Source organism: Emydura macquarii, unplaced genomic scaffold, assembly GCF_026122565.2.
Source record: "Emydura macquarii macquarii isolate MOO-44397 ecotype Brisbane River unplaced genomic scaffold, CSIRO-AGI_Emac_v2 contig_2676, whole genome shotgun sequence".
Classification (NCBI taxonomy): domain Eukaryota; kingdom Metazoa; phylum Chordata; order Testudines; family Chelidae; genus Emydura; species Emydura macquarii.
Genome location: NW_027132813.1, coordinates 29,606,651 through 29,627,694, shown reverse-complemented (window position 1 = coordinate 29,627,694; position 21,044 = coordinate 29,606,651). Strand labels below are relative to the sequence as shown.

The following is a 21,044-nucleotide window of genomic DNA, read 5'->3' as shown; positions in this document are numbered from 1 at the left end:
TTTCCATGAAAAAAGGAAAAAATATCCTGAAAAATGTGTCCCCTTTTTCCAGCACTAGTGGTGAGATATCTCTTCCCTCAATCAGTCTAGAAACTCATCCACTGTAGATTTGGAGTACTTACCAAACTTGGCATTTACTTTCCACAAGTTGGTACAAAACTTCACATACTCTTGGGTTTTGGTACAAGGACCATAGCACGTTGCCATTTACTTTGGGCTGCCTCAGTGAATCCTAGCCCTGGAATATTTGGTGTTCTTGTTTCACTCCCACTTGCATTTGTCTTGAAGCTTGTGGTTGTTACTCTAACTTGATTTCCAGGAACTGTTTCAATATGGTGGCTAATGAGATGCCACAAATGAAAAGACTGGGTCTTCTGCTCAGGGAGGAGTTTACCCCCCATTGATGCTGCTTCTACTCAGAGATGTAGATATTTGAGGGTCACATGCCAGTTCAGCTCAGTAAGCTTCAATAAATAGAGTTTCTCTTACTTTCCAAGACTTTAAAAGATTCATATCAGAGATTTTTGCTTCTTATTTTAGGGTCATTGAATATTATAATTTCCATAAGATCTCAGAGAGCTCCTGCCACTGATAATCTGTATCTTGTGCAGTATCATAAGTCTTGATGAAAAATTGGTCCATCTTTCTCTCAAGATGTTATGTAGAACTCCTCTCCAGGCAAATCCTCTATATAGCTCCAAAGCAGTAGGTTTTGCCATTACAGAGCAAACTTTTATTGCTTCAGGATATCTCATTTTGTAGTCCACACTCATCAGGATACATTGGTGACCTACTGCATTCTTCTACAAAAGGTTTTGCCATGTTCATCCCAAGAATCCTTGTCACCCCTCTCTTCATTTGGCATCCTTCTGCCTTCAGCCTTATTGCCTTATTCCCTCATCCTCCAAGTTACTCTGTCTCTTGGCTGGATCATGTATCATGGCCATACTTGCTGAGAGCAGCCTGTGTCTTTATTTACATTGAGATCCATAGCCGACTTGGCCATTTTTAGGAATAAGAGAGCCCTAGATTTCTTCTGGCATCCTGAGTAGCTTAGTATCAGGAGTCTCCTGATAATATTAAGAGAGTTAGCAACAGTGTTAGTATATTTGTAATGGATTCAGCTAAGACAATGATAAGCACCACAGAAAAACCCATGAATAAAATACATATTAATTGTAATGTAATATATACTAGAAACAACGCAGCATGCCAGAAATATATTTTAAAAAAGAATAAATGTAAGAAAATAAAATCCTGAAATATTTTTAGTCAGTTAGACAAGTAAACACTCATTGATTAAACACATATTTTTGGAGAAATATCTGCAGTATAATAGAACTATATCCTTTGAACCACTATTAATATACAGTGTATGTTTTTATATAGTCATACGTTTAAGGACAGAAGGGACCACTGGACCATGTCATCTGATCTCCTGTATATAACAGGCCCTAAACCCCATCCAATACCCACATGCTACAGCCAGCAACCAAAATTAGACCAAAATATTACATCCAACAGAAGACTAGACTATTATGTGTCACAGGCAGAGGATATGAGGGATCGAGGTGCACCAGTGCCTGAGGCCCCCACAGTGTCAGTGAAATAATGTTGGTGATGGCAAATAATAGCTCTAGAGACCTGAACAGATCTGGTACCACATGGGAAGGAGCAGTGAAAGGTTCCATTAAGTTGTGCAACCAATTTCCCTGACTCTTGACTGAGATTAAGGACCTAATGGTGAGGATGTATAGTTCATTTTTCATGTCCAATTAATCCCAGGCCTCTCTCTGCTAAAGATGCTTAAAAATGTGCCAATTGTTCTAGTTGCTTTTATTATTTAGAACTAGTCTAAGACCACCGATTCACTTTATGTATATTAGGCTGCTAAAATGTCATTAGGAAGCTTTTATTCACTAATGAGCTGGGTCTAATTCAAATTAGTGACCTAAAGAAGAAAAGCTCTGTCACCAAATCATTCTCTTTTAATATTTAGTGGGTGTTATTCATAAGGCAATAACTATTTTATCTAATTTAATATGTAAATTAGGTTAAAGGTATATGTTGTTTGACACAACTGATGAGTGTGAAAATCTTTGCCACAGTGCTTAGTAAAGTTAAATCCTTAATAAGTAGCCTGATATTCAGAGGTGCTGACTTTCTGAAGTTTAATTTAATGAGAGCTGTGGATGGTCAGAACCTCAGAAATCAGACCAGCAATAGAGGAGCTTATAAATTTAGTAAAATAATTTTAGGCTCTCAAGGGAAAATTTGGAGGGATTTTTGGTGGAGGAAAGGATCTCTGAGTTAAAGATTCAACATACCCACCCCCTTCAGTTAGGGATTTAGGAATCCCCCATTCCAATTTTATGAGGCCTGGTCCACACTGTCACCAATGGTTGATGTAGCTTGAGTATCTCCTGTCGACTTACTTACATTGCTGTGCCATGGTGTCTACACTGCACTGCGTTGATGAGAGACACCCTCTGGTCGACACAGCCTTACTCTTTTTGGGGGGTGGATTTATGGCGTTGACCAGAGAGCACTTATGGGATCAATTGATTGATCGATTGTCTGCACATCCCACTCAATCGATCCCGCTGCATCAATCCGTGCAGCCCCAGCAGTGTAGATGTACCCTGAGTCTCCAAAGAGACCTCCAGCAAAACACAGAAGAAAAGTATTCTTGATATTGCTAAAGGGAGCAGGGGATAAACATTTAAAACAATACAAAATTTCAGGCATTTTTAATACACAATTATAAAGATGCAAAAAAGAAGCAAGCATTTTTGTCCCCTCATCCTTTTTGATAACCGTTAAAAGTAGAGAGACTGTTTTTGAGTTATATCTAGCTCAGCTGAAACCAGAAAGCACTGGAAATCTCACAAGGGAGCTTGATCTTCTGATATTTCCAACCCAAAGAGATTTGAATGAGTGTCTGAACTTTTGAATGCTTATTCTAACCAAGACGTTGCAATTTGCCCATTAAAAAATTCAACTTTTTTTTTTTTTAATCTGTGGCTCTTGCAGGACTCTGCATCAGAGGAGCTACAAAATACCCCACCATAAACATTATTCCTTGGGGGTGGGGCACAGACAGCAATCTAGTTGATCAGGCCAAACTGCGGCCTTTCGAAAATGGTTGTTTTTCATAGAGTTTGAAGCCATAAGGGATCACTGTGATCATGTAATCTGACCTCCTGCATAACACAGGCCATAGGATTCCAAACAAATAAAAGTTAGTTTGTTTTTTTAAAAGCCTAGATTCTACTGTATAGTACTTTATTTTAATTTAACATTCATATAAAAACATGTTTGTTCCAAGCATCTCTTTCTGACTCAATTTTGCTTTCAGCTTTAAATCACATTTTAATATAGGTGCATGCAAAATCTTGGAAATATCCCTTTCAAATGACATTCCTGGGGAACTGTTCCACTGTCAATTCTCAATAATAATCCTTGTGTTCAGGAATCTGTGCTGCATGGTGATAATAGGAATGATGTTTCACCTGCAATCTGTATGTAAATAGGAACGTGATCTGGGTTGTCCTGCTTTCTACAGTAGCCTTTCAAACACATTGCTGAGGGTAAAACATAAAACACATTGCTGTAACTTTTATATGGTATAATATAGCTGGTACGTCACTTTAATAAAGTGGTCTGTAGGGGATTGTGATTTCACTCCCTGCTTGAATGTGAAGCCAGGATCATATTAAAATCCACACAGAGATTTGGTTTTTAATAATCTTATTGCACTAGTTGGACTGAATCTGGTTAGCACGCATGTGCTATGATTCTGTATGTTCAATTCTTTTAGTTGCATTCTTCGGTCTTTACAATTATTCACAGCGTGGAGGATCTTGACAGTTGATCATCCTAGCCGACATTTGGGCAACACATCTGAGGTGTTTTTGATGCTTCTTGCAGAATTGGCAGAGCTAAAATTTCTGGCTTGTTTTTGTTTTTGAACTGAAAGCAAAAATAAATATTTCTGGTTTCCTAGAGTTCTATATCCCTCCTGCTTCCTTCTCTCCCCTCTCTGCAGCATGCACACATTTAGACACAAATGTCACAGGCATTGAATTTTCCCCTCTGGTTGTACATCACTATCTCTTTAATGATTGGCTGCCTGGCAGCCGATGCAAGTACTCCCCCTCCCTCTCAAAGGGTCTGATCTGAAGCCCATTGAAACCAGTCAATGACCTGGATGGACTTTTGATGCAGCCCAAACACACAGTACATTGTCTCCTCAGAGTACTCAATGTAGGCAGAATCCCCAGCACGGGATCTTGAGCCACCTGGAGGGCAGTGGGGAGTTGCTGTTGCACCAACAGGATATTTCTGAAGACCCTGACTTACATTTGATTTTTTTTTTTTTTGCATTGAATAATGCATTTTATCTGCCTGAAATCCCTTAAGTGGATTTTGGTTTTCACACATTTAAGTTCATGCAGTATATTGTGGAAATGTTTGTACATCATATATTTTCCTGACAGTGTTTCCTTTAAGGGATATTTTAATACAAAATAATAAATGTCATTTTATGATTTTAAAATGTGTAAATACAACATTCATCCAAAGCTTTCATGTATGAGATATTTGGCAGTAAAGAAATACTGCATTTCGGGACCCAGGAAATAAAGAAATGCTGCCAAAATTCTCTTTAATATGTTAAAAATCTTGCATTTTGTTGTTTCTTATCAGGTACCATTTCTGTGAACACACTACGTACACCTTACACTGCACCGGGAGAAAGCGAAATCCTAGACCTTGATGACGACTTGTATCTTGGGGGCTTACCAGAAAATAAAGCAGGGTTGGTCTTCCCAACAGAGGTGTGGACAGCACTTCTCAATTACGGATACGTTGGCTGCATCAGAGACTTGTTTATTGATGGCCAAAGCAAAGATATTCGACAAATGGCTGAAATTCAAAGCACTGCTGGAGTGAAGCCCTCATGCTCAAGAGAAACTGCAAAACCGTGCCTGAGCAACCCCTGTAAAAACAATGGTGTATGCAGGGATGGGTGGAACAGATATATCTGTGATTGTTCTGGTACAGGCTACCTTGGCAGATCATGTGAGAGAGGTAGGTTTCAAGAGGCTGTGCATAATTCTACAAGCTAGAAATTAACAATGTTTACAAATGGCAAGTACTGCATTAACTGTTTTAAACTGTTGTCTGATGCACTTCTTCACACTGGTTTTATGTTGGCACAAAACTAAATTGAATCGAGTGACTATGTGGCTATCTGAAAGCATTTGGGGGGAGATTTTCAAAGGCACAAATGGCAGGTAAGTGCCTAACTCCCACTGATAAGTACAAGTCAGGTGCCTAACAGCCATTTGTGCCTTTGAAAATTTCCCCCCTTTGTCATTTTACAAGCTGGGCTGTGGAGAGTTTCGTGACAACATGAGAAAGTACTTTCTCTTATTATTAATTTACTGAAATGTGACTTTATGAAACCTGAATTCACCACAGTCAGACTCTGAAATGAGGTCTGATTCTCCACGCACATGTATTGGTACAACTCTACCAACTACATCAGATTTACGCATGAATTCCATGAGTGAAATTCTGGCCTTATTGAAGTCCTTCCACTGACTTCAGTGATACCAGGATTTCACCTCTTTAATGTAAGTGAGAAAAAAACCAGGCCCCTGGAATTTAGACTCAATCTTTGCAGTTTAAAAAAGTTTCTAATTTATAAGGGAATAAAATTACTGGTCAACATAATTAGTAAAATAATTTATATTTAAAATTAATGCATATGACTTTTAGCTGTGAAGATGAGTGTAAAATCAGATAGCTATAAAAGTTTAATTAAAAAAAAATGGGGGGAGACACATTTGGGTCTTACAAGTATAGAAATATCAGAAATAACCTATTTTATTTTAATTAGTTTAATAAACACTTTAATAATCTGCAAACAGCATTTCAGTGATATTTAAAAGTAGCACATTTCAATAATAGCATTGAAAAAAATGGATGTTATTTTGTTAAGTCAAGTATACACTACTTATACTAACGGATAAATACACAGTTTTATAAAAGAAAAGGAACATTGAGTAGCTCATTGTAATATTTTGTATCAAACTGATAGTGCTTTTATTTTTAAATTGACACCAAACAGAATCTGTAAAGACACTTTCAGTGCTTTGCACACACATTGCTTAAATCTTAGCTACAATATATTAACCATGATTTGTTACATTTCTCAGTTACATAACTTGTATTTTAGTAATTGAATATTACATCTGCTTTTCTGTTTCTCTTTTTTATAAGAAACCTTAACTTTTGTATTCCAATATTCTCTCTGCTGTGGTTTTATTACAGTACTAGAAAAGACCTAGACCACTTACTAATATATATTGAAAGGAAAGAGAGAAATGAAATTTGGCATCCTTATTTGTAAAGATAAGTGGTTTAGTAACAGCTTACCAGAATAAAAATCTTGTTTAGTATTTTTATTCCGTTTTGAACAGGAAATGTTCAAATGGCAGAACTCTTACTTTGTGAAATCTTATTTTGCAGTTGACACATAGTATAGTTTTCCCTTCAAGCCGAAACCTCATTTTCAAGCTCATTGGCTGGAAGCTAAAGTTATTTCTGTATTGTTTAATTCATTTTGCTAGGTAAAGTGGTCACCTAACAATTTCACTGATTAAAATAAAACTAATGAATGTTTTTTTTTAAAAAAAGTCTAGATATAATCTTGAGGAAATCACATCACTTGTGTGGTAAACAAAGTCAGTTTATTGGCATTTACAAGTAGGTCCCAGACTTTTTAAAGATGTAAGCCCTTTGGCTAGAAGCCAGTTATTTTGATGTCTCCAGATTGTTCTATTACTGGTGGAGTGAAGTTGGCAGAGGGCATAACCAAACTGTCAGATGAATTACAAAAACCTTCAATTAAATATGCATGGTGTACCACCCTGTGGCAAAATTCTGCTATTACATATGGCAGAAGTAAAAATAGTACTTTCATCTTTCCAAATCAGGAAGAGTTAGGAAATATTTACATATTTCAGTCATTAGAGACTGGGACAACAAACATATGCAAATCTGCAAATGAGAATTTAATAGCAAACTTCATCATAGGGATTTGTCATAAACATATTTAACGGTCACAAGAATTTGCACAGAACCCTTTTCATCTCCAGTTATTTCCCCCCTTCTCTCCCCGTATATATTCAGCTATCGTCCAATTAGGACTTAATTTCCTAGCATACATAACCTCACCTACTGGGAGTGATGGTAATATGGTGTTTCCTCACAATAGTATCTGGCTGTTGTCCAGCAGAAATCTTTGTGTTGGTTCAATTAGTGCAGGATCATTTCCTGCCCTCGGGTTTCCCTATCCAGAGGAAACGGCACTGAAAGCAGTTCTCCTTCCAGTAATATTTATATCCCAAATGGTCATGCATTAATATGATTACAGCTTTTGGGATACTGAAAGCAGTGTGGTGGCATCTTAACACACAACTTTTATAACTACTACCCGTGTGCAATAACTGATAAACTATTGTATTTAGTGATATAAATAGCACAATCATAATTGTTATAAGTAATTAAAGTAAAATTGAAGTAAGAACATATTCACCTCTGCAAACAATACAGTCTTACAAAGAAGGAAACCATATTGCAATACAATATTTGAGGTTAAACAACTGGGCTCTGTAATTATGTATTAAGTGATTAGGATATCTGCAACAAACATGGCATATAGTTATATTTTATGACACTAACATTTATTTGCCATGAAGTGTTCTTTGCCTTAATTATCAAAGAAATAATTTATCCTTATTATATGAATATTGTACCCATACAAAAATGAATATACTAAATTAATATTTATGGTAGGTCTATACTACAAGTGCTACAGCAGCACGGCTGCAGTGCTGCAGCACAGATGCTGTAGTGCTATAGTGTAGTCACCTCCTTCACCGACAGAAGGGGATTTTTTTCATCATTATAGTAAATCCACCCCTTCAGGAGACAGTAGCTACGTCAATGGAAGAATTCCTCTGTCACTCTAACTGCATCTATAGTGGAGGTTAGGTTGACATAACTACATTATGCAGGGCATGAAATTTTTCACATCCTTGAGTGACATATCTGGGTCAACCTAAGTTTTAGGTATAGAGCAGGCTATATGTATTCAGGTCGGCAGGGCCTGATTAAAGTCATCCTAGGGTACTTAAGGAACTAGCTGAAGCAAACTCAGAAATATTAGCAATTACCTTTGAGAGCTCATGGAGGACACGTGTGAGGTCCTAGACGACTGGAGAAGGGCAAACGTAGCACCTATCTTTAAAAAAGGGGGACAAAGAGAACCTGGGGACTTATAGGCCAGTCAGCCTAGTTTTAATATCTGGAAAGCTACTGAAACAAATTATTAAACAATCAGTTTGTAAGCACCTAGAGGCTAATAGGGTAATAAGTAACCAAGAACAAGTCATGCTAAACCAACCTAATTTCCTTCTTTGACAGTGTTAGTGGCTAAGTGGATAAAGGAAAGCTGTAGATGTGGTATCTTGATTTTTTGTAAGGCTTTTGATACAGTCCCACATGACACTCCAGTAAGCAAATTATGGAAATTTGATCTAAATGAAACCACTGTATGGTGGTTGTATAACTGGCTGAAAGACCATATTCAGAGAGTAATTATCAGTGACTTGTTGTCAAATTGGGAGGATGTATCTACTGGGTTCCTGCAGGGGTCTGTCGCTAGTCAATATTTTCATTAATGACTTGGCTAATAGGGTGGAGAGTCTGCTTATAAAACAAGGGTGGCCAAATTTACTGACCCTTAGAGCCACATACAACAATCTTCAGAAGTCCAAAAGTTGGGGTTCACCTCCGGGGCCTCAGGGGTTCTGCCCAGCAGGGACAGGGGTCTTGGGACTTCAGCCCCACTCCTGCTGAAGCCCCAAGCCTCAGCTAATGTGCCACGTGGAACTGAAGTCCTAAGACCCCTCACCCCGAGGGCAGAATCCCCTAACTCCTCCATCCCACTGCAGGGCACAAGCCATGAGCTCCTGCCCTGGTCTGATAGGCAGAGAATGGTGGGGGGCTATAGGGGACTCAGCGAGCCACACTTTAACTGTAAAAGAGCTGTGGTTTGGCCATCCCTGTTATAAAATGTGTGTTGGACACCAAGAGGGGAGGGGTTGCAAGCACTCTGGAGGACAGGATTAGAATTCAAAATGACCTTGACAAATTGGAGAATTGGTCTGAAATCAACAGGATGAAATTCAATAAAAACAAGACCCAAGTACTACGCTTAAGAAGAAGAAATCAAAATGCACAAATACAAAAAATGGGTATAACTGCTTAGGGGGTAGTAGTGGAGAAAGGGATGAGCCAATAATATAATGCAGTGGTTGAAAGAGGCAAATAGCATTCTGAGGTGTATTAACAGGAGTGTCATTTGTTAGACACGGGAGGTAATTGTCCCACTCTGCTCACCACTGGTGAGAGCTTAGCTGGAATAGTCCAGTTCTGGGCACCCACTTTAGGAAAGATGCGAACAAATAGGAGAGAGTCCATAGGAAAGCAACAAAAATGATAGAAGGTTTAAAAACCCCTGACTTATGAGGAAAGGTAAAACTAAAAAAAAAAAAAAGCTGGGAATGAGAAAAACTGGGAATGTCTTGAGAGAAGACAATGGGGAAATACCCTGGTAAGTCTTCAAATATATTAATGGCTATTAGAAAGAGCACTGTGATCAATTGTTTTCATGTCCAGTGCAGGTAGGGCAAAAAGTAATTGACTTAATTTGCAGGAAGACGGATATATAGGTTAGATATTAGGAAATACTTTATTACTATAAGGATCGTTAAGCACTGAATAGGTTTCCAAGCAAGGTTGGGGAATCCCTAAGAAAAGGTTCGACAAACATCTGTCTGTAGGTATATTTGCTCCTGCCTCAGTGCCAGGTGCTGGACTAGATGACTTCTCAAGGTCCCTTCCAGGCCCACTTTTCTATGATTCTATGAGTATATGATTCTATTAATCTGATCAGATTCGTGATGAATGAAAAGCATAGGATACACATGCCATTTTATGCTCATTCCAGCCTATTTAAAGTTAATAGTTTTGTGTGTGCATGTGCAGAAATTGGGTTGTATATGCTTATTTTCCCATATGCTTATGCTGTAACAAATTCTTGGTTATACATAAAGTAAAAATATCAATATAATCTATGGATTGGTTTAGTCGTTTATGGAAAGTATAGCAGATGGAGGGACAGGTGTCATAGCAATATAATTTGGCTTCCTCTCTGATTTTCATCATGGATCACAATATGTGACTGCCTCGTGGCAAAGCCTTTCACAGGTGTATACTTTTGACTGGACAACAAGGAACAGTGCACAAGAGCAAATGTATCAGGCATAACAATGAGGGAAGGGCAGACATGCAAAGTTGCAACGAGTTAAATTGAATGACATTTCCAGAGGAGAAATACATTTGAGTGTATTTTTCCCCTGTTAGAACAAAAACTCCTAACAAATGCAGGCCTGTATGAAAAGTCATGTGTTTCCTTTTAAATATTGTTATAATAACCTCTTCTCCCACCTTTGGAGATTTGATTACTACAAATTTCATCTTTTGAGCCCTGCTAAATCCTGTGGGGCTAGATTCTGCCACCTTACTGTTGTTGTGTAGTGAGAACATCCCCCTCTAGCAATCCTACTGGAGTTAGGTACTACTCATGAATGAAGGTGGCAGAATCTTACCCTCGTTAAACATTTATCCTAACTATAATGTATCAGTTTCAGCTTTCATTCATATTTTATCCAGTAGTTACTTACATGTTGAGAATTACTTGAAACTACACCCAGAGGCCCCTCAAGTCTATCACATTTTTGCTTTATTTCATCCATGCTCCTTTTCTTAGAGAAAGGTGTTACCCTCCAACATCACTGATATTTTTTTCCCATTTTGATGTATTGGCTCATGTCACTAAGTCTCCTGTTGACTGGAGTATTTTTAAATGAAGCTAAGTCACCTATTGCAAAATATAGAACTATTTTATCAGATTATGGGAAGTTTTAGATTTTTGGGAGAAATAAAAAAAGGAGAAAAAGAAAAATGAAATAATGAATACATGAAATCATTAGAAATACCCATTAGAGTAAAGTCACACGTGTGCAAGTTTATCCATGATCAGGATCTCTAATGGTTACAGGTCTGGGAATGAGCACTATTAAGGGGCAAATTCTGTCCTTTTGGATTTACACATAAGAATCTCTGATTTAAGAATGTAATTGCGAAGAAGGAAAGAGATGTAAGTTATAATGACTTTCTCTTGTGTTGTTAAAATGTAGCATTATTATATTACAGTGTTGCCTACAGACCTTAGCCAAGATCAGGTTCCATTGTTTTAGGCATTCTACAAACTCATAGTAAGACACGGCCCCTGCCTCACAGAGCTTACAATCTAAACAGAAAATAGACAAAAGGTAAAGGGGAAAATGGAGGTAAAGTGATTTGTTCACCCACAGCAGGTCAGTGGTAAAAATGGGTACACAACCCATATTCCAGTCTAGTGTACTGTCACTGGACCATGCAGCATCACCTAAATGCAATCTGCTTAAATTCTTACAGAATGCCATCCCTTACTCCTTATATAGGATGTTCTTCCCTCCAGCTCTGCTGGTAGAGGGAAGTTAAAAGGAGCATATCTGAGTTAGAAACACACATGGAGTTTATACAAAGTAGAACAACTTCAACAGGAGAGATTGAGAGAGCCACCTCAGGATGCCCAATAACCTAGTGGCTAGGATACTCACCTGCAAGTGAGAGACCTTGGTTCAAGTCTCTGCTCCATAGTGGTGATTCAAGCCCGGTGATTCAAAACCTACATCCCAGATGAATGTCCTAAACACCGGGCTATTGGTTATAAGGGAGGCCTCCTCATCCTCCCCCATTGTGTGAATGATGCCTATGTCCCCTTGTGAACCTAGCCCAAAAATCAGTGTTTTCTTAATCTCTAAACATTCATTTCAACATTCCTGATAAAATAGTTTATTTGACTTGATATTTTATTTATTTGTCTGAAGCAATTTGTTGAAATTGACCTGTATTCAACCCAAATCTGCATTTTTTTCATTAAGAAGTTTCATATAAAAAATTCACAGAGCTCTAGTCCGAAGTCTGCAGTGACTTATGGGAAAAGGGTGAGGTTGCGGGGGGAAGGGGAGAGAAAGGGGAGGGATGATGTGTCATCTCCCCCTCAATATGTCAGTATCATAAATCAATTTTTCCACCTCCACATTGTGGAATCCCCCTGTGATAGGTGCAAAGACCATGGTAAAATGGCTCCTGAGGAAGCCATTATTAGACCTTCCACACATAAATTATGGGGCAGAACTCAATATGTTAATAAAATAGGTTTTTTTTTTAAAATTGAAGCAGACTGATTGAACAGACTGGCTTTTTCAGGATAACATCTTCAGGATTTTACTGATTATCAATCTTTTTAAACTGTCTCAAAAAAGGTGTTTGAAATCCTTTCAGATATCCTTACTCAGCTCCCCAGCATTTTTCATATGCTATCATTTTAATTTTTAGTACATGCCATGAATATTTAAATTTTAAATATAGGTGGAAATATAAAACATAATCCCCTTAAGAGTTTATAACAATTTAAAATACTGTTGTGTCTGGACCATATCACTGCTAATTACAAAGTCAGGAATGGGATGACTGAACTGGTTCCTTGTTTTTCAGTAACCTATACCTCAGTCTTCATATTCCAATATCCTGATCTGCTGCTGTCTTCAAAATGTACTCTTATGTCCAGCCAGATCTCAGATCCTAGCCACATCCTTCACCTCCTCTTCATGTGAACTCTATTGCTCCTCTCACTCTCCCCTTTGAATAATTCCTTTTCTTTTTTTCTCTGATACTTATTTTTAAAGTCTTCCTTCTTAAAGCCTTCTTCCTCTCACCCCTCACTGCACTCACGACCCCTAATTTTTTCTCCCTTCCTTCCCTTGCTTTTCTTCCTTTGACTTATCTTCACTACAGCGCCAGTAGCTTGTTTTTGGAATGAATAATAAATAAATGCTGGTTCCAGACTAGTAAGTTCTTCTTCAAGTGCTTGCTCATGTTGATTCCAAGTAGGTGTGTGCGCTGCATGCACAGTCGCCAGAAGGTTTTTCCCTTAGTGGTATCTGTAGGGTTGGCTCTGGAGCCCCCTGGAGTCGCGCCTTCATGGCTTCCTATATAGGGCTATGCCAACTCCCCATCCGCCTCAGTTCCTTCTTACCGTCCGTGATGGTCGCTGGAACATCAGTTATTCTTGCTCTGCAAGTGTCCCCTTCTTAGTGGTCATCCATGTTTCACATGTAAATAGTTATTGTTTAAGTTAGTAGCTAGTAATTAGGTAGGATCCCTTCAGGATCACCTTTCCCCCCTTTTTTTTCCCAGAGCCGGGGCATGCCTCAGTGCCCCAGGTTTAAACCAGGTGGGACTTGCAAGAAACCCATGCCCAGGAGCCATCCTCATACCACCTGTCTCAAATGCCTTGGAGAGACTCACCAGAGGGATCGCTGCAGGATTTGTAGAGACTTTCGCCCAAGAACAAAGAAGGAGAGGAGCCAGAGGTTAAAGTTTATGCTCCTGGAGGTAGTTCTCTGAACATCACTGAATTCATCTGAACTGGTGCCCAGCACATCAACCTCGATATGGAGCACACTGCCAACCGTACGAGATGTGGTGCTCAGGAAGTACTCTGAAGCAAGAGACTCTTGGCACTGCCATGGTCACTGGCATTGAGAGACACCTCACAAGCATGGCACTGCTCACATTTCCCCGTTCCGCACAAGAAACAGAAAAAGACAGACGGGATGCTCGCCAACGCCCAAACCAAGTGAGTGTAAGGGCTCGAGTGGAGTGCAACCCGCGTTGAGTCAGTCAGGCACCTCCCCCATGGCCATGGTACCATTAACTCTGGCCCCAGGAAGAGATCCGTAAAGTTCAGTACCTCTGGAGTCCCCACACAGGAAGTTCGGGGGGGGGACTTACAATTCCCATCCACACCAGAGACCTTTGAGGCAACCAGGGAGCTCATTGAGAGCACGGCATTACCACTGTGGGCAAGGGAAGGCACTCCAGAGGCAGAGCCCTCAGCACTGAAAAAACACCTGATGCCTTCTAAGGGGAAGCCTTTGATGATGCCCTGCCCACCATCTCCCCAGAACTGATCACCAGCACCGACAGGAACCGCACTGCCCTGGTCTCCAAGGAGTGATTGTTCAGGATCCAATGCTGAGGTGGAGTCTTACACCTACAGGCGAAGTTGGCATCGTGAGAGAGGGAGATACCAAGTCCGGCTCATCCCTCCTCAATGCCATGGCCACCCCCATGGCAGATCCCGGCAGAGTGGCCCTTTTGGACCCCTTGGGCATTCCATCAGTCCCAGGGGCCTCATATGGGATGCTCCTTCTTGTTAGCCTCTGGGAACAGATAACAGCTTCCCTGGTTGGAGGTCATATGTCAGCTTGACACCGAGATCAGCACCGATTACAACCCCACTTCCGGCACCGAGCCTGATGTTGACCCTGGCACCACAGGACCCCCTGGGAGCAGAGGATCAGGAGAATGCCCCGATTGGGGGGGAGTTATCCTCATCCACCTATGAGGCAGTCATGGGGTCTTTGCCAGCACTGGTCATAGATAACAGCAGGGCCCAGCAGGAGCTCCTTCAATGAGTTGTCCAAAACCTGTGGCTCCAGGTTGAGGAGTTCTCTGGAAGCACAGACCCTATAACAGATATTATAGCCTGATGGGGCCAGCCAGGATAGCCCAGCCACTCATAAAAACCATTCAGAACACAGTGAAGGTGAATTGGCAGACCCCAGCCTTCCTTCCCCCAACCGCAAAAAAGGTGGAGAGGAAGTACTTTGTTCCATCTATGGACCATGAATATCTCTACACCCATCCCAGTCCAGGATCATTGGTAGTCACAGCGGCCAACAAGCATGAGTGGCAAAGACAGCAAGGCCCCATGCCCAGAGCAAAGGACACAAAAAAGTTAGACCTCTTTGGCAGGAAGGTATACTCCACTGGGGGGCTCCAACTCCGTGTTGCAAACCAGCAAGCAATGTTGAGCAGGGTTGAACTTCAACTCTAGGGAGGTCCATGTTGAAGTTCGCTGAGTCCATTCCATCAGTTTTCAAGGCAGAGTTCACAGCCCTAGTTGAAGAGGGCAAGGTGATTTCAAGGGGCTCTGGATGCGGCTGATGCAGCAGCCTGCACAATGGCCTCAGGGGTGGCAATGCACAGGAACTCATGGCTACAAGCCTCAGGCCTCTCCCCCATGAGGTCCAACAAACAATACAGGACCTCCGCTTCAAAGTACAGGCCTTATTCTCGGAGCAAACTGACTCGAAATTGCATAGCCTCAAGGACTCTCGGGCCACCCTCAAGTCCCTAGGCCTTCCCACTCTGGCACCACAAAGGAGACACTTTAAGCCCCAGGCCCATTCCTCAATTCTATCTGTCTCATCAGAGACAGGACTTTGGCCTCAAGAGAGATAGGAATTATAGGTGAAAACCCTCTCAGCCCTTCACCAATCGTGGGGCAGGTCTAGCAAGATAACCCACTGGGCCCAAAACCAACTTTTGAGAGTGCATCCGAGGATGATGTACCAACTCAAATCTCGGCTCCATCACCTCATTTATTTTTAAACTAGTTATCCCACTTCTACCCAGATATGGGCCCAAATCACATCAGAATGCCGGGTGCTACGCATGATGGAACTGGGATACTCCCGCCAATTCAGCTCCCTACGCCATTACAAGCCCCACCCTCCTCTCCCTCTTCGGGGACCTCTCTCACGAGAAACTTCTGGTTCAAGAAGTGCAAGTGCTCCTAGAGATAGGAGCAGTGGAAAAGGTTTCTTGGGGGGCTAAGGAGCTAGGGGTTCTATGCCCGATACTTCCTAAACCCAAAAGCCAAAGGCGGACATATGAAACCTCAACTGATTCATGAAGAAGTGGAGGTTCCGCATGGTCTCTTTGGGTTCGATCATTCCCTGGATCCGGGTGATTGGTATGTCACTCTTGACTTGAAGGATGCATACTTCCATTTGTCAATCATCTCAAGACACAGAAGGTTCCTTTTGCTTCATTGTCAACTGGTCTTATCAATTCACAGTACTACTATTCAGCCTCTCAGCAACTCCCAGAGTATTTACAAGATGCATGGCGGTCATGGCTGCGTTCCTTAGAGAGTGGAAAGTACAAGTTTATCCATACCTGGAGGATTGGCTAATCAAGGGCCACTCCAGGGAACAGGTGGAAGTGGATGTAAAATTCATAAGATCAACCCTTCAGCAAGTTAGGCCTCCTGGTCAACGTGCAGAAATCAATTCTGACACCTAACCAGAGAATAGAACTCATAGGAGTAGTGCTAGATTCAAACTAGGCCAGGGCTTGCCTCCCAGACTCTTGATTCCAAGCCATATGTTCCATCATAGATTAATGGAAATGGTATCCCACTACCATGGCCAGGAACTGTCTGAAATTACTGGACATTTAGCGGCATACACGTACATTGTCTAGCATGCCAGCCTGCATTTCAGACCTTTGCAGGCAGGGCTTGCCTCAATCTACCACCCATCCCGAATTCAAATTGACAGAAGAGTCTCAATCCCCCCATCCATATTGGAAACACTCCACTGGTGGCTCAACTCACAAGCAGTCTGTGCAGAAGTCCTTTTCTCTGCCCCGTCCCCCTCCCTGAGCTTGGTCACCAACACTTCGACAATGGACCTGGGGGGGAGGGCTGATCTAGGAAGGCTCAGGACCCAAGGACTTTGGTTTCGGGAAGAGCTATCAACCCACGTCAACGTGAGAGAGCTGTGGGCAGAGCGCCACACCTGTAAAGTTTTCAGTGCGTACCTGGAAGGGAAATATATATCAGTAAGAACAGACAATACAACAGCGATATTCTATATAAACAGACAGGGTGGCACATGCTCTTCTCCCCTGTGCCAGGAAGCCCTCAATCTCTGGGATTTTTGTATAGCTCGCTTGATTAATCTAGAGGTGTCTTACCTGTTGGGGTCACAGAACGTGTTGGCAGACCATCTCAGCAGATCAATCTCCACCCACGAATGGTCTCTCCATCTGGATGTGGTGAATGACATCTTCCAGAGGTGGGGGATTGTCCATATAGACTTATTCACAACGAAATCCAACAGGAAGTGCATGCAGTTCTGCTCACTCCAAAATCACAGTCCAGGATCAATTATGGATGCATTCCTTATTCCGTGGACAGGTCAACTGTTCCACTCATTTCCATTGATCCCGCTGGTCCACAAGGTCCTTCTGAAGGTCAGGAGAGACAGGTCCTCCATAATCGTGGTAGCTTGGGCCTGGCCATGCCAACACTAGTATATCACGCTTCTCAACCTTTTGGTAGAGACTCCTATCAGTCTTCCACTAATCACTCAGGATCACGGCTCCCTTCGCCATCCCAATCTAGAATCTCTCTACCTCAAAGCTTGGAAGCTCCAAGGCTGAACCCTCTGGAGATGGAATATTTGGAATAGGTCAGAGAGTTCTTCCTTGGCAGTAGGAAACCTTCCACTAGGACCACCTATTTGTCCAAGTGGAAGAAATTCTCCATCTGGTCCACACAGAAAGATACTCCACCCGAACTGTCATCCATACCTCTTATCTTGGACTTCCTGTTACATCTGTTCACTTGTGGGGGCTTCCTGTTAATTCACTAATAACCATATCCTAGAATAATAGAGATTTCTGTAGATTTATGAAATGGTAATGATGGTTGTCATAGTTGAATTTGTGGCACATGATTTACATTTTGTTCATATAGACTGCCATGTACTCTCATTATCACCTCATGAAAGCAGTCTTTGCACATCAGAATTAAAATCCCAAAAAACCTTGGCAATAAAAACCACCCTTGATTTTAAGCCAGACAATGAGCCACGAAAATTCATGTTGTGCGGATACTTGGCACTTTAAGGTCTGATCCAACACCCACTGAAGTCAGTGAAAGGACTCCTGCTGACTTCAGTGAGCATCGGATCGGGGCCACAATGAGCATAAATCTAGAATGAGGCATGTGGGACAGAAAACATACACAAAGCTTGCTTAAATAAATACTGTGAAATGCAATCAAATAGAATAAAACAGGCACTTGTGGGTTTCATCCAGTAAGCACTAAAACACTCAAGTAGTCCCACTAAACTATTATGGGATTACATCTGGAGTAAAGCTTTTCTGATGGGTAAGTATTTTCAGAGCTGGACCTTATGAAAACAGAAACAATGAGTACATTACAGATATCAGACAGCTTCAAGTCTTCAATTTTAAATGGAAAACATTTTTGGTTTTTTGGTTTTTTTTTAAATTATAGTCCTTAATTCTAGCTCTTTGGTATGGAACCTTCTGTCCAAATTGCTTAAGGTATAAACTGAGGAATAACAACATCCCTTTGGCCCTCTGCAGGTTTTCCTGAGAGTTTGTCTCCTTTTTGAAAAACAAATGAGAGAATAACACATAATACAACTGGGCTTCCCAAAAGGGGACAGGAGGAAGACTCAGGAGAAAGTCCATGGGAATTGGATTTTCTACTCCTTTAGGCAATTTAGAAAACCCCAGTTTATATCAACCTTAACAGCTTGATTATCCTTTCACACCAGTTTTACATCTGTGTAACTCCATTGTCTTCAGTGGAATTAATCTAGATGACACCATTTTAAGTAGAAACAGATCAGGCACTGAGAATTTCACCAAGCATGCATATAAAGATAAGACATGAAGGAAAAATATTTCTTTAAGCTTTTAACAGTTCATAAATTCATCCAAGAAATGAATCATTTGATCAGTTTTTTACCAAGCAAGGATTAACATCTCACTTCTGTTGAATAACTCCTTCCTTGTACCTGGGATTTGATATTGCCATAAAAAAAGAAAAACCTGCTAGTATCAATGGCCTCCAGAATTGTTTAATAAAGGATCTTTCCTTGTTTCACTGTTGTGCTTCCAGCACTGTAATGATAGTAAAACTGTTATTCCCTGCTCTAGAAGCTGTGCCTTCTCTTAACAAGTAGCATATTATTAAACATTTATCACAGCCATTTTGAGCTCAAACTTCTGCTCTAGTAGCATTTAATCTAATGAACCTCTTTGGAGCAGCTGAACAGGTTAAAAAAAATCTGTCGTCCCTAATGTGAGACAACCTAGCAATGCAAGATGCTCCAAGCAAGATGCATCACTTTCTCCCAGTCATGCTTCTATATCAGGATGCAATTGGTCATGAATCAAAAACAATTAAGTGGAACTGGATGGACCTTGATATGTGAAGTAATACAACAGAAGACAATGTTTTGTGTTTAAAAAGAGACCATAACTTTATTAATTTTAAACAGCCAGTTGGAATGAGTTAAACCTCCCCAAACTGCCCAGCAGATATCTATCCAGTACAGATCTTAATATCAGGCTCTACGGTCAATGTGAAAGGGCCATCACTCAGTGGTCTATGGGATTGGAAGGGGTTATGTAGCCACCAGCATGCACATAATAATGAGATTTGGCTTTGCATCCCCTTACTCATGTGAGGATCATGGACACCGAGAAAGAGAGGCTTAATCCACAGTAACCCTTTGACACTCTCACCCAGCTCTGCATAACCAATCTAAGCTTCCTTCACTTATTCAGGCTCTCATCTTGCTAGATAGGCCTTGTAAATCAACAATCCATATGCCTGTAAAAATTGCAAGGAAGGAAACCAAGATCTCCTGGTTGCTGAGAATAAATTTAAAAAAGAGAGAGAGAGAGAGAGAGAGAGTGCAAAACCTCATACTGCGTGAGCTACTTTTACATTTTACATGGAGAAAAATGCTTTCCTAACCTCAAAAAAAAAAATTGACCAAAGCTTTCCAGGAAATCCTGCATAAACTTATTCTAACATAAAGATTACAATAAGGCAGAAAGGCACGAGAGCAAGGATGTAGAAGAAAGGCGCCATCCTGGGATCTGAGAAAAGAAAACCCCTGAAATGGCGTAAAGACCAGACGCAATTCAGCCAGCCAGTCAGGACAAAGGAAGTGGAACCAGGGGAGGACACTCCTGATCCACCAGGAGCCTGAGGAAAGCAGATGGGAGTAGAGGAAAAAAATCAACCTGCTTCACTCAAGCTAGCACTGCATCCAGGACTGAGGGAGGGGGAAAGAAGTCTCATTCCCTGCTCAGCAAGATTCAAATCCCACTCGAGCTAATACCAGGCCTGCCACTCTGTGAGATAAACAGAACATGGATGAACAGGTCGACCTTGGCCTCCTAAACTCAGACGTTACAAGACCAATTACTGTGTGTGAGCAAATGTGTTGAGAAAGACTCAGTTTCTCAAAAAGAGTATCAGTAAAAGAATTTCAGAATAATGAGCTTTCGGTTTGTACAAAAGAATAATTTTTAGCATTCACCTTTCTTCCCATAGCTGATTCCCATAGTACTTTAGTTTCCCTAATATTACTAATGGGAAGAAAAACTGTTAGAGCCAGTTTCCACCTGTTTTACATGGGAGTCAGAAAATCTGAGTGTTAATTTCCAAAAGGATATTTTTACTTTTTGCAACATCCTACAAAACAAAATGCCTGTAAATTTCATTTTAGGACCTGCTCGTGGGTTCCTTCTTCCACTGTGCACAATATCAATAGTAACAGTTAAAGAAGAAGTCAGTGGAGAGTCTTTTACTGCACAATGCCCTTGAACCAGACCCTGGAACGTGATTCACTATAACTTCATCAGGATTATTAACAAGTCCCTAGACACCATAGAATCACCAGAAACCATGACCTGGCAGTGAAGAAGGATAACAAAATCCAAATGAATTTTGCCTTCTGGTACTTGTTTACTAATACTTTCTGAAGATTTGAAAAGGGTTGTGGAGGGGAAGAATAGTATAAAAGCTCATGGATCTCCCACCAAATTTGAGAGACTGCTCCCTACAGCTCTCTTATTCAGGAACCTGGAGAAGAATCTACTTCTGTGAT

General features: G+C 40.9%; 1 protein-coding gene across 3 annotated transcripts in view; it reads left to right on the top strand.

Moving 5' to 3' along the window:
• Positions 1 to 21,044, top strand: part of NRXN1 (neurexin 1) — a 753,679-nt gene that overhangs the window by 235,863 nt on the left and 496,772 nt on the right. For 2 of the 3 annotated variants that reach the window (XM_067565120.1, XM_067565119.1), the window contains exon 1: positions 11,251 to 11,296. Coding sequence is in view for 1 of the 3 variants with exons in the window: in XM_067565125.1 (XP_067421226.1) it covers positions 4,708 to 5,091 (384 nt within the window). In the remaining 2 variants the exon portion in view is untranslated. Of the gene's footprint in view, positions 1 to 4,707; positions 5,092 to 11,250; positions 11,297 to 21,044 lie in introns of those variants that run through there. The other variant, XM_067565125.1, reaches the window with a different exon arrangement.